This window comes from Lepidothrix coronata, unplaced genomic scaffold (genome assembly GCF_001604755.1).
Source record: "Lepidothrix coronata isolate B3197 unplaced genomic scaffold, Lepidothrix_coronata-1.0 Scaffold164, whole genome shotgun sequence".
In the NCBI taxonomy this organism is placed as follows: Eukaryota; Metazoa; Chordata; class Aves; order Passeriformes; family Pipridae; genus Lepidothrix; species Lepidothrix coronata.
This window is the reverse complement of record NW_016690344.1, coordinates 1443688-1457118: the sequence shown is the minus strand read 5'-3', so window position 1 is coordinate 1457118 and position 13431 is coordinate 1443688. Positions and strand designations below refer to the sequence as shown.

Sequence of the window (13431 nt, the reverse complement as noted above, 5' to 3'; positions counted from 1 at the left end):
GGTCCAGGAAGAGGATGAGCTGAGGAGGGAGAGATAAGAAAGACAGGCATCTTTACCGAGATGTATCCATCCTAACCATCCTCTTGCTACATATTTTTTCAGGTGTTACTCAAAATGTGGTGGTTTGTAAACAAATGAACATTTTCAGTCATTAAGCCAGGAACAGCACATAGGCTGTAACATGTCAGAAAAGCATGGTTTTGTTTTTGGAATGTAACCAGCAGGGCTTGTGTTTTGGACTGATAAGAATGGTATACACTGTTCCCCGGAACATAACATGGGAGCATAAATACAGATAGTTTGAGTGAGATTAAAAGTTATCTAAATTTGTGATGTCTCCATCACAACACCAGATGCTTTAGAAAATAGAATAGGAAATCTCACATCTGTAAGTGACACTTCTCCTGGGTACTCTAAGGTTGAAAGACTTTGAGTTGAAGAGTGAGTTCATGTCACACTTGGTACATTTCCATCAATTTGTCTAACAGAATTTGGATTTGATTTATTAGTTTTGGCATCCAACCATCCTGTATCAATTCCGCAATTTATTTACATGTCACATCAAAAAGTAGACCAGTTCATCGTCTTGATTTCCCATACCTTTGCCATACAGTCCTTTATTCATCTCTATCGCAAGTTGAGAAGTCTATTTAGTTTCTTCTTTTCCAGAAATAAGTCTATGGAACTAAATGTTTTCTTATCCTTTTTTTGCAGCTCTTTGTATACTATTAGATTCCTTGTAAAATCTGTATTTAGAAACTTTTGGAGATGTTGGTGCAGTATAGTTTTCTATGATGGCTTAACAGTATTTTCTGGTTTTTAGAAGTTTAAAACATAACCATTTTCTTGTTTGGACAATTTCAGAGAACTGTGTTGATATTTTATAAGATTTTTTTTCCAAATAATTTATAAGAAATTTGACCTGGACAGTTCCTAGGAGAGAGCCCTGAGGGCCTTCAGCAGGTCTCCTCACAGTGAAAAGAAAAAAAATAGTCTATAATAAACAGAGGCAATAAGATTTCATGGCTTTTTCTGCATGGTTCTTTCTTCCAGAAACACTCCGAAATACAATCATCACTCATCAGCAGCAAGTACGGTGGTTGGTTTCCTGCTCTACTGGATTTAGCATTGGTAGTTGCTATGTATTTATACAATCGTTCCTCAAATAATCGGTTTTCGCCCTGCTTTAAAATGCTATTGTTTATTTGCTAAAGTTCACCTTTTGTTCTGTTTTTGTTATTTGCACATGGCTTCAACTTTAAATTACGTCCTTTTCTGTCATATATTGTTTAACCTTTTAGACTTTTTGAGGGGAAAGAGCTCTTCTAATATCTTCTTTTGATAGGTAATAAATGTTTAATCTGAACCTGTAATATCAGTAAATAGTCCTGGTGCCACCTGCAAGCTTTTACCCTTTAGCTGCTCCTTTTATTTCTTTTTATCATCCTTCTTAATTTATATACAGACTCCCTTCTTCGAAATTAAACATTAGCATAGTGAATGTTTTTAGCTTTTTTACTCAAAATTGTTCCTTTTTTGTGCGCTGTAGTCAGCCAAATAATGTCCATTTTTAAAGACAAAATTAGAATCTGTTTCTTATGTCTGGGTTATCTTACTAGTTGTGCCAAGAATAAATTATTAAAGATATCTGGAAATTTATTCACTCCGTCATGATAGCGGTCCACGAAAAAAATGTTTTGTTGTTTGTTGCACTGAGTTTGTGTGGCAGGGTTTTGGTATTGGGGCAGCTACAGGTGAGGCTTCTGTGAGAAGCTGCTAGAAGATTCCCCCATCTCCAACAGAGCTAACTGCTGGCTGTGGCCAAGCCATCAATCACTGGCAGTGGTAGCAGCTATTTAAGAAGGGAGGAAAAAGCTTCACAGAAGCAATTGCAGCCAAGAGAAGTGAGAATAATGAGAGAAACAACTCTGCAGACACCAAGGTTAGTGAAGAAGGAGGGGGAGAAAGTGCTCCATGTACTGGAGCAGAGATTTTCCTGCAGCTTGTGAGCTAGGCTGTCCCCTTGCAGCCCATGGAGGTCCATGTGGAACAGATATCCACCTGCAGCCCACGGAGGAGCCCATCCTAGAGCAGGTGCTCTGTGAACCTGTGGAGAGAGGAGCCCATGCTTAGCAGTGTTGCTGGCAGGACTTTTGACCTCATGGGGGACCCATGCTGGAGCAGTCTGTTCCTGAAGGAAGAAACAGAACCCCATGGGAAGGACCCACACTGGAGCAATTTGTGAAGAACTTCAACCCAATACTTTTGTGTTTAAATTCTTCCCTCTCTGAGCAAGTAATGAATAGTGTGTAAGCAGTGCATGCAGCTTTTTGTCAGTACACAAGCCTCCTAGATTTCATGGCAATAACCTTCCCAACTCTGCAGTGTTACTGGTGGCACTGCAAGTGAATTGATTCCCTTTCAATTATACCGAACCACTGAGATGGTGATGCAGATTCCGGTCCACTTGAAGCAATTCTAATATCCTAAGAGAATAAGTAATTATAAGAACACATGCATTAGTCTTCCTAAGTAAAACAAGCTTGGTTTTCATTCTTCTGTAAATTCTGAAGCTTAAAGGAATATGAAGATAATATACAACATGAGCATCCACCTATTAATATTATACAATGTGCATTATGGTCAGTTCTCCCCTATGGGGTTTATGACATTATATTACTAGATATCCAAAACTTTTACATCACAAGTTCTCTTTTACTTACCTCTACTTCTGACATGTACTAACGAGGAAGATTTCATTACTTTCAGATAAATTGACCTCACTCATGCTGTTAATATCCGCTGCAATTCTGTAAATCCAGTTTAGATCTCTTACAAGAATTTCCTATTGGTTTGCCATTTAAAGTTAACTTTGCTGCAGTAAAAGACAAGGACTTAGGTTTAAATGCATAGTGTTCTTTAAAAAATTAAAATTTAATGTAAGCATATATTGTTATACATTTATAGAGAATATTTTTTCTTAGTAAAATTTGAGATTGTAGGAATAGTTTCTTGGAGCAAAATTCTGTCTGGTCAGGAGAAGACTTTCTTTGGACTTTAAAATCTATTTCAGTGCAAATACGACGGAGGTATTTTTGTACAAATATTAATGTATCAGGAAATTTTTTTCCCTGCTTATGGAGTTTATTTTCTTGCTTATTTTGAATTAGCTCTCAGTTCTAATGAAAAGTTCTTGAATGAGTACACTGAAACTTTCAATCCTCCATAGATTAGGTTTTGGCAACGTAACCCTATGCCTTCATGCTAAGCTAAGTTCAGAGTTTCAAGGTCCATGGAGAGGAATGCATGAACATTCCTTTTCATTCTTGAGAGTTTGGGTTTTTTTCTCTTATGGAAAATAGTTTTCCAAGTCATTGCACTGAAGATGCTTTTGAAGTAAGAAAGTCTGTAAATTTTACTTTATGACATTGAAAGAGCAGTGAAAATGCTTCTGTATTCCATTTCTTTCTTGTCAATATGGTTGGTGTTGAGCAAAAATTTCTTAGGTCTTTTTCTCTGTTTTAATGATAAAAGGAAGAAAAATCCATGATATTCAAGGCATTTGAAAAATCCAAAATAAATTAACATTCAAAAAAATATATTATTTCTCTATTTCTGCTTTGTTTTCCGGTGTTTCTAGTAATCCCAAAAATTACTTAAATTATTATTTAATTCTTAGAGAAAATGCTTATATACTTTCTAACCTTCAGAAAGAACAGCCAGCTTTGAAAATAGCAGCTGACATAAAAAGCAGAACTTCATATTTTTTAGTGAGTTGGGAGTTTATGTATTTGTTGTACCCTACACAATGAAATTAATTATGTATCTTTTGCCCTGATATGAATATATCTTGAATGTTTTGCCTGTTCTTTTATGATATACCATAAAGCCCTGCGAGCCTTCCACTTTCTTTTCCACCAAAAATGACAGGAATAACAACAGGGACAATTAAAACCCCACCTCTTTCCATACGAGTGTTTGAGAGCACTTTTCTTCCCAGATAACTGTTGAGGATTTTGTAGAATCCTGTATAAGTAGCAGATCAGATTCAATTTCTTCTGGCCTCATTATGATATTAGTTAATAGCTACTAGCATAAAATTTAAAATATATATTGTGCTTCAATGAATCCATTCTCTGTGTTTCTTATCTTTCATTTAATTAAATTTTCTTTTATTTGTTCATTTGCTCTTGTGATTTGTGTAACTTGTATAAAGCTCAGGCACGAACCACAGACTGTAGCTGATGTAGCTGTTCAAGACATGATTGAAATCAGTTACCGACAGTAGCCAAGAGCCTTCAGTGAGTAAACAAGCAACTTTTCTCATGAAAACACTCAATTTTGTAGAAAGAATACAAAATGGTATAGAAAATACAAGTCATAAGACCATAAGCATGTTTTGATATCAAAGTTGTTCTAGATTTCATGAAGATATATGAAGTTCCTTTAAAAGGCTTCTTTAGGGTATTGTACTGTCAGTTTCCCTTCTAAAAGTGTCTTTTTCCTTTCTGTGACCAAATCATATACAAAATAATTCCTACAGTTTTGGGAAAATAAACTCAATATATAGGTATTGATTTTCTATTCAATTAAGCAATGCTTTTCAAATTTTTCTTTTATCCATGACTTGCCTTTCATTGACTTGGGTAAGGGGGCAAGATCCCTCTGTCTGTTTTTAACAGAAACCAGAAAGTGGTAAGATCCCCAGCCCTTAGCTGGTACTCTGATAGATAATACACTTTTGTATACATTTACAATGTATTGTAACATATTTAACCTAACTAAATAGTGAAAAGACCATAATCACAGCCTGCATTAGTTTCCTGATTTAGACCTCAGATGGAAATGTTTTTCTTAACCTAACTGTGGAAGGATGTGCTTGGTCCATACAGTAGTCATGGATAGTTATTTCCTGAAGTGCTGGGCAATTGCAGCTCACAGTGAGTCCTAGAAAACTCCAAACTTTCTGAACATTGAAGGGATATCTCCAAATATAGCTGCTCCAGTTCTAAATCAAACACTAGTCAATTTTTTTTCTCCAAGATCTCCTTCTTCTATGAACTCCAACCATGGACTTACCTCCATAGCAGAATTAACAAAACAGAGACTTACTATTGCCTAAATACCTGACAAGCAACTGGAATCTGAATTCTGATTATCATTAATTCCTTTATAACCAATATACATTCTAATTCATCCTGTTACATATTAGATAACTGAAGAAATAGGATGCTTATATATTATACAAGAAGGAAGCGTGTGTGTATACACTCACATGTTCTTGCTTTCTACAGCTTTGCCATGTTTTGAGCCACTCCAGTTGACCAGCAATCACTTGAGCTTGCTGTTGTGAATTTAAGTACTTTCAAGTGCTGTGTGAATGAATTGAACTTGTGGCTTTACTCAGTCTGTTGGCACTGGCACCAGCATTGCTCAGCACTGTTCAGCTTTATGAAATGCGGTACATTACAGCATCCTTGCAGAAGTTCACAGCTTCCCCCTGGGTTGGTAGGGCTTACATGTACACTGAGAACAGCACCATCACCAACAAGGTAAGCAGCATCAATACAGTCCAATTCCAGTGCTCATCATGGTGATCAGCAGGTCCCAACTCATAAATCTGGTAATGGTTATCTGTCCTACAACTCCCCTATGCTGTGCATTATTTGAGTCTTTCTAGTTAGGAAGCTCAAGAACCCACAGAGCAACCCTCAGTCATATTACACAGTGCAAGAATCTGTATAGTAAAGACTTTTCGGGGGGAGGGGGGTGGAAGGGAGAGTAGAATAGATTTTCTGTACATTTATATTGTTTCTTGGTGACTCTACCCATATAGACATGATAATCATATAATGACAAATGAATTCCATCCAGACTGGACAAAAAACCTATATGTCTCAGACGGGATACAGCACCTTGCTGTGTCTGCTTCATAGCTGCTTACTGCTTTGCCAAAATCAGATTATAGGCTTTTGGAGAAACAAAGTTGGAAGGGAGTGGGCATAGTTACCTTTTATTGAAAAACATCTTTCTTGTCAAAATTGTGCTTGGTTTGTCCAGTGATATACTTTGAAATACTCTCTTATTCACCTGTTTTTTTGCCATTTCTGTATACAAAATGTAATATCTAAAAGCATTATTCTTAGAAAGAAATCTAATCAGTAAATTATCCTTTCTTCCTGTGGCTTAGCCTGCAGCTATCAGCCCAATAAGACTGTGTTGAAGAGGATGGAAGTGCTGAATACACGATTCAGTAGAAATATTTTATTCTCCTCTAGAGATTCATAATTCACATTGTCTGTAGGCCCTAGTGTCAAGTAAGTTTCCCAGGGGCTGCAATCACTGAGTCTAGAACATTGGATTGATGCCTCTTTGTTGGCTAGTTTCTTCTGACTTAAAAATAATTTTTCTTGGATTTTTTTTTTAATCAGGGTTATAAGACATTAATTGTCATGGTTGTTCTGGAAATATGGTGGAGTAAAGTCAAATCTTACAGATCTTATGAATGTACAACATCACTGAGTTATTTTAGTAAGATTTAGTTTGGTATTTAAAGTTAAGATTCTGATTTTTGGAAACTGGTTTAAATACAGTGAATAGTCAAAATGTTAATAAAGCATGCCACATATATTAGAAATGAAGATTTTTAGTTTTTCGGAAACAACCAGAAAGCCTTTTATTTTGTTCTGATACCCTGGAAACCTGGCATTTCGGAAATTCTTTAGTCACATTCAGAAACCTGATTCTCCTTCTCTCTGAAGAAATCAGGTGGGTTCTTTAAGTGTTGAATGCCAAGAAAGCATACACTGCGTGATATTCTCTGCTGTAGGGACCACCTGAAGAGGCAGAATATCTGTATGTGGCTGTCACTTTTTTCATCCACAGCTCAGGTATAAAGTGCCTCTGTGACCAGTCTTGTTCAAACCCACTAACTACATGTAACAGTCAGCCCCATGATTATGAGATGTGTCATCTTCTCTGCTGTGCTGGAAATCCTGGTGAGAAAGGAGAATAATTTCCTATGTCACCCTCCTTTGAGTGAGAAAAGGCTGTAGAGGCACCTGATGTGTGTTCCATGTGAAGACCACTCTCCCTTATATGTGCCACAGGAAATAGTCTAGTCTGTTCACTAGATACTGTTCAGAGCTGTCCCTCTGCTGGGTATCGGTCTCAGGCTAAACAAGAACAAAAGTAATCTGGATTTTGGCAGCATGGGGCCTATTTACATGACAAAGTAAATGCAGTATTTTTTAAATGTAAACTAAAACTTATGGGGAAAAAGCAAAAAAACATACTACTGGTTACAAATTACAGTTTACCTACTTGCAGATAAATGATGTTATAGCTGTAGAGTCAAAATGTCACAAAAAATACATCATTGTACTCTTTGTTTTCAGTGAATTAAGCATTGGGTAAAATAATTTCCATATGAAAACTGAATATTCTTATTTCTCAGTTGGAAAGCATTAAAGAGTTCTGTTTGTTTTCTGGTACACATTATTTCAGGAGGACAATTTTTTTTTCTTCCTGGTAGTTTTGTTTAGAATAATAACACAGAATGAACCAACTTTCTTTCTAGCTAAATTAAGAGTGATTTACTGCTGTTGATCACATCTCCAAGGGTGAAGAATAACAGGAAGAACTGTTAGTTTGGGATAAACAGATTTTGTTTCCAGCTGAAACCACACAGGGTGTTTTAGCCAGTAATCATAGGGGTAGTGGTTGGGAGTGAATTAGCGCAAGCCTGCCATCTACTGAGGCACACACCACCGCTGCGAACACCCCGCCTCTGCGATCTGCCTGGGGAACTGAAATTAAAGTGCATATGCTAGTAGGTGTGCAGTCATCCATCACAACCTTGTTTACAGGAAAAAGAAAAAAAAATAAAAGAACAAAACCCGGTTGAACTTTTCATCAAAAGTGATTATGGGGTACGAATCTTTATGCTTTTTAGCTTTTGCTTCATTTGTGTTTGACCTTAAACAAATTCAATAGTAGAAAGTCGGCTGACTCTTTTTATCTGACCATACATAAGAATATGCCTGGGTGAAAAAGATCACATGAGATTATGAGATTTATACCATTTTGAAGATATTATGAGTGAGAATTTAAGTGAAGCCCTACAAAGGGCCAACAAGAGTATCATGGGGCATTTTACTATTTTGACAGATGTTTGATTTCTGGGAAAAGTTAAATAAAATATGAAGCTTATAAAGAGATTTCATCCTTATTTCTCCATACATACATGTAAAACATTACCAAAATTAATATTTGCATGTTTTCTTTAAATAACATCCACTGTGAAATAAAAGAAACTGTACAATTGTTAAAGCTTATCACGAAATATTTTAATAAGGATGTAACAGTTTCCACATCAGCAGTTTTTAAACTCAAAGGAGCTGACTCACAGTCCACTGAAGTGAATTAGGATTTTTTTCTCTCATTTTTATGGACTTTGAATCAGATAATTTTGAAATATTAAATTTATACATTCATGACACAGTACCTAAAAGAAGTATCCTGCTTTTTGCTGCTGAGAAAAGTTAAAGGGTATAATTTAACAAAAACCTGTAGTAAGTCCACCACCAAAAATCCTAGATGCCTTAACTGTCAGCCTTACATTTAACACTGTACTTAAGCACTGTAGCTACATCTACAATGCTATGGGTATGCTGCTACTAGAGCTTTTTTCCAATCTTTTGCATCAGATTGCCAGTAGTTATAATTAATACAACCACAGTATTGTGCTAGAGAAGTGATTTGTCACAGCTACTGGGACACTTGCCACTGCGTGACACTGTTAGCATAGGTGGTGGAAAGAAAAAACATAGCTGCTTGTTTCAACACAGTCTGTACTGATTCTTATGTCTGGGATAAGAGGGAGCAGGGACAGAAGGTTTTGTTTAATCAGCTGTCATTTATCAAAGAAAGCTTCATTTGTCTATATGAAAATTGTTCTGTCATAAGAGGGGAAGAGAGAAAACTCAAAAGAGGATTTTTGGGGGGAGACAATGTAGATGAAAGAGTTAGGAAAGATGACAATGTTTTTATCTGAAAAGGAGCCTTCTTGAGCATCACCGATTTTAAATGCAACCTTGCAAGTAGCCACCACAGACATAAGTACAAAGTATAAATTGCTTCAGAAAAACACATTCACAACACAGTGACAAGAATAAAATAAAAAATCAAACAAGAGGACATCTGGCACACACTAAAAACAAGAATTCTCAGAAATGAAACGTTGAGAAACTCTGGATCAGTATATTACACTGTCAATATATGAAACTCTTTTTATATTTTTTAGTGCAACAGAAGAAACTGGAGCTAGGGTAATAGCTATTACCAAACAGCTACTTTTTCTGTCAAGTATTTATTTCAGATCCAGATGGAGATTTTGAAACGGATCCCTCTTTTTCCATGTAGGCTAAAGTGACTTTGCAGCCACCCAGGTCACTCAAAAACTGTCTCAGCTCCCTTCATTGCTGTTTTGCAGCTGACAGAGCAGGTGCAAGACAGCAGCTTCACAGTCTAGCGCTGTCTTTAAACTTCATTATTAGAACACTTTATTGTATGTATGGATACATTCAAACATTTCCCAGTTTGGCATTCCTCCTCCAACTCCTGGCTCAGTGCTCTGCTCCCTGTGAGCCACAGGACTGTTTATCTCCCACTATCAGCAACCTGCCATGCAGCTGTGAAGCACAGCAATAATCAGATTTTTTTCCCAAGACCTTTTCTGCTCTGCTTCCAGTGAGCACAGCACAGAGAGTCAAACCCCCAGTGAGGTGGAAGCTGCCTGCAAAGCAAAAAACAGCTCCATGACAATGCTGCTTATTTTCTAGGGGACTTTTTCCTTCCTGCTTTCTATTTTATTCCAGGGGGAGGGAAGGGTAGGTGCAGAGAGAGGCTACTTGCTCCTTCCTGGGGGAGGGCAAGATGTGTGTTGAGGGGACATTTTCCAGTATTTCTAACCTCTGATGGGGGAGGCACATACCGACAGATGTTGAGCAGGGTCATTTTCAGTCCGAGGGAATCTGAGCCTGGATGCTGGGGCTTGATGGAGGCAGGCTCGACTCAGTGGCCTGGAGGGTCCCACAAGCCAAGGGGAAGGGCAGCCTGTACAAAAGGTGGTGGGAGAGTCATCTGTACAGCCATTTGTCAGACACAGAGAGGGGTGGCAGATCCCAGGCTGCCAGACCTTAAGTTAACCCACGAGAGCCACAATTTGCTAAATGGGTGTCAAAGCATCAGTGAATACGCCCATTCTCAAGGGAGGCAGCCTTGGTGCCTCCCTGAGTTGAGGGGGCAGCAGATCAAGGATGTGGGATTTTCCCTGCTCTTTCTTGTGTCTAACACTGCTGTTGGTAGGCAGGACTGAAATCCCCTCCCTCCCAGCTCCCCATGCCACAGCCCTGCCCTTGCTCACCCTCCACCTGGGGGGTGTAGGGGAGCTGGGGGGTAGGAATTTTTCCTCAGAGGGTGGTAATCCTGGAGGTGCAAGTGCCATTCCTGTACATGCTCCCTGACTCCAAGTTGTCTGGGGGAAAGTCCTCCACACTGTATGCCCTGCTCTTGAGGGCAGTGGCATAGTAGTCGATGGGTTCTTCTGCAGCATTGTCCATCCAACTGAGGCAGAGCAGCCGCTGGAAGGACCGCTTGAAGTTGTCTGAGAGAAAGCCATAGAGGATAGGGTTGGCACAGCTGTTAGCATAGCCCAAGATGACAGAGAGCTGGCTGATGGTGGCATCATCCTGCTCTACAAAGACATTGACCAGCTGCACAATGTAGAAGGGCATCCAACAGATGACAAAGACCATCACCACCATCATGACCATGAGGGTGATCTTGCGTTCTGATCGTTTGCGTTGCTGCCAGCCAGCCTTCAGGGCCACCATGCGCATCTTGGCGATGATGAGGATGTAGCAGAGGCAGATGGCCACTACAGGCAGCAAGAAGCCCATCAGAAAAGTGTAGATCACAAAGACCACCAGCCACCTCTGGGTGGGCTCTGGCATGAGCATGTTGCAAGCCACCGTTCCATCACTGTTGGCTGCTGTGTTGGAGAAGATGATGATGGGCAGGATGATGAGGATGGAAAGCACCCAGACACCCAGATTGACCATCTTAGCCACAGTGGGCCGGCGGTACCTAGCCGCCTTGATGGGGTGCACCACAGCAATATAACGGTCCACACTGAGCACGGTCAGGCAGTAGATGCTGGTGAACATGTTGATGGCATCCACACTGAGCACCAGACGGCAGAGTAGTGAGCCAAAGGGCCAGTGGTGCAGCAGGGTGGAGGTAACCAGAAAAGGGACGCTGAGCATCAGCAGCTCGTCTGCGATGGCCAAGTTGAGGATGTAGATGTTGGTGGCCGTCTTCATCTTGGCATAACGTAGGATCACATAGATGACCATGGAGTTGCCACACAGCCCCACCAAGCACACTACGGAGTAGATGAATGAGATGAGGATGGCGCTGCCCTGAGACTCACTCAGGGTGCTGTTCGGGGCGCCAGAGGAGTTCCTGCCGCCCGAGTCCATGCCCCCCGCCGCCGCCTCTCCCGAGGCGCCGCTGTCGCCGCTGCCACCGCTGTCGCCGCTGCCGCCGCTGTCGCTGCCGCCGCTGTCGCTGCCGCCGCTGTCGCTGCCGCCGCTGTCGCTGCCGCCGCTGTCGCTGCCGCCGCTGTCGCTGCCTGCACCGCCCGGAAGCCTGGGGCAGGTGCCATTGGGGAGCATCCTTTGCTCGGACCCCCCCGCCCCGTCTCAGAGCAGCAGGCCCCCGCCGTCGGCTGGGTTCGGCATCATCCCGGCAGGGCTCCCGGCGCGGCGGCTGCGGGGCGCGGGCATCGGGAGGGAGGCGGCTGCCGGCGCCGCTCGCTTCGAGCGGCGGCAATTGCTGTTCCCCGGCTGGTGAATGATTAATAGCAGAGGCGCGTCACCAGCTAAGGAAAGGAGGAGGGAAAGAGAAAAAAAATGCGTGAGGAGACGTAAGTGGGTGTCCCTTCCAACCCCCCACCCCCCTACTCCCCTCGCCCGCCTCCCATCCCGCCCTCCGACTGTTCGCAGCTCTGGCAGGTCCAGGGCTGCTGGAGTGCAGCCTGTCCCCTGTCCCCACTACCCCCCACCGTGCAATGCCCCCCGACCCCGCACTGCTGTCCCCTCCAGTATTCTTTCCCCCACCCCGCACCAATCCCCTCTCCTGCCGATCACCATCCTCTCCTCCCCCTTCATGGCACCTAGGTCCCGGCCAGGGGCATTGCAGTCAAAGGGACCATCCTTTCTCCTTTAAGAGGAAGGCCTGAATCATGGGTGGGTGGGCAGCGTTACCTGGGCAGGCACACCTCATGCCTATGCAGCTGCTGTAACCCTCTCTGTCACTGCACCAAGAGCGTTGCCCACTCCATAATGCTGCCACCAGGCACGGCACTATGACAAACTACATAACCTTCAAACCTATGCACAAAGCACTGTCCATGCCTCCTACCACCACGCAACTCCATGCCATCTGCATTGTCCTATCCTACCATCACCACCAGAAATCACACATGAGCAGCATCCAATACTTTACAGACCTACCCCTCTCCACACTGTCCTGAAAATGCCCCCCACACCCCATTCTGACACCCCAGTACATGCCTCTGTCCGTCACATCCAACAGTACTCTGATCAGTTTGCACACTACAGCGTGCCATCACTATTTACACCACGATGGTGCCAAGACCATCCTATGCTGGTATGCAAACCAAGCATCTGTCCACTCTTGTATCCCCTCACATACTGCTTCCACTCACAAGCTCAACCATCACATGCTGCCTCACCACTGCTACAGCCCCCTCTTTTAATATTGTCCTTAAAACATATGCATATCCCTGATAGGATTGTATCCACACAAGATGAGGCTACAAACCCTCCTCAGCACTACACAGTGACACAAACCATAGGCACCATTCCCAGTCATTCACTGCTTCTACAAATACATAGCCATCACTACATAAATTACTTATTCTATGCTAACACAAAAACTGCTTCTACGCATTGATCTATACTGTGCTGTTTTGTACATACACCCTGAGCCCAGGGTAACTATACACCAATAGTTGCTCGTATTGTCAACTCTAGGCAGACACTGGTGCCTTATATACTTTATCTCTACCACCAGTTCCAAATACACATGAACACCTGCAGATAGTCCTAATACTGCATCTCTGTGCCCTGGTGAGCATACTTTCCTGTTTTTAAAAAAAGGTTGTTTTTAACAACCTTCCCATACACCTTTCCTTCTGGGAAATTTGTCTTATATCTCCCTATATGCTATTGTTCTGTGTATGTAGTCTGTCCTTGCATACTTATACATAATCACTTAATCAACTTTCCTGTACCACTACCACTTGACCATTCTGTATTAACCAGACATGATTATTCACTAGTA

The 13431-nt window shown here is 41.6% G+C and overlaps 1 protein-coding gene across 1 annotated transcript; it reads right to left on the bottom strand.

Annotated features, from left to right (window-relative positions):
- Positions 1-8323: 8323 nt before the first annotated feature.
- On the bottom strand, positions 8324-11595 carry SSTR1 (somatostatin receptor 1). The gene has a single exon (XM_017829471.1). It carries the CDS (start codon positions 11541-11543, stop codon positions 10473-10475), a length of 1071 nt encoding a protein of 356 aa, XP_017684960.1. The 5' UTR covers positions 11544-11595; the 3' UTR covers positions 8324-10472.
- Positions 11596-13431: the final 1836 nt, after the last annotated feature.

Bases quoted from the DNA above. Each gene is read 5' to 3' on its own strand.
- SSTR1 (XM_017829471.1), bottom strand. From the start codon at position 11,543: ATGGACTCGGGCGGCAGGAACTCCTCTGGCGCCCCGAACAGCACCCTG.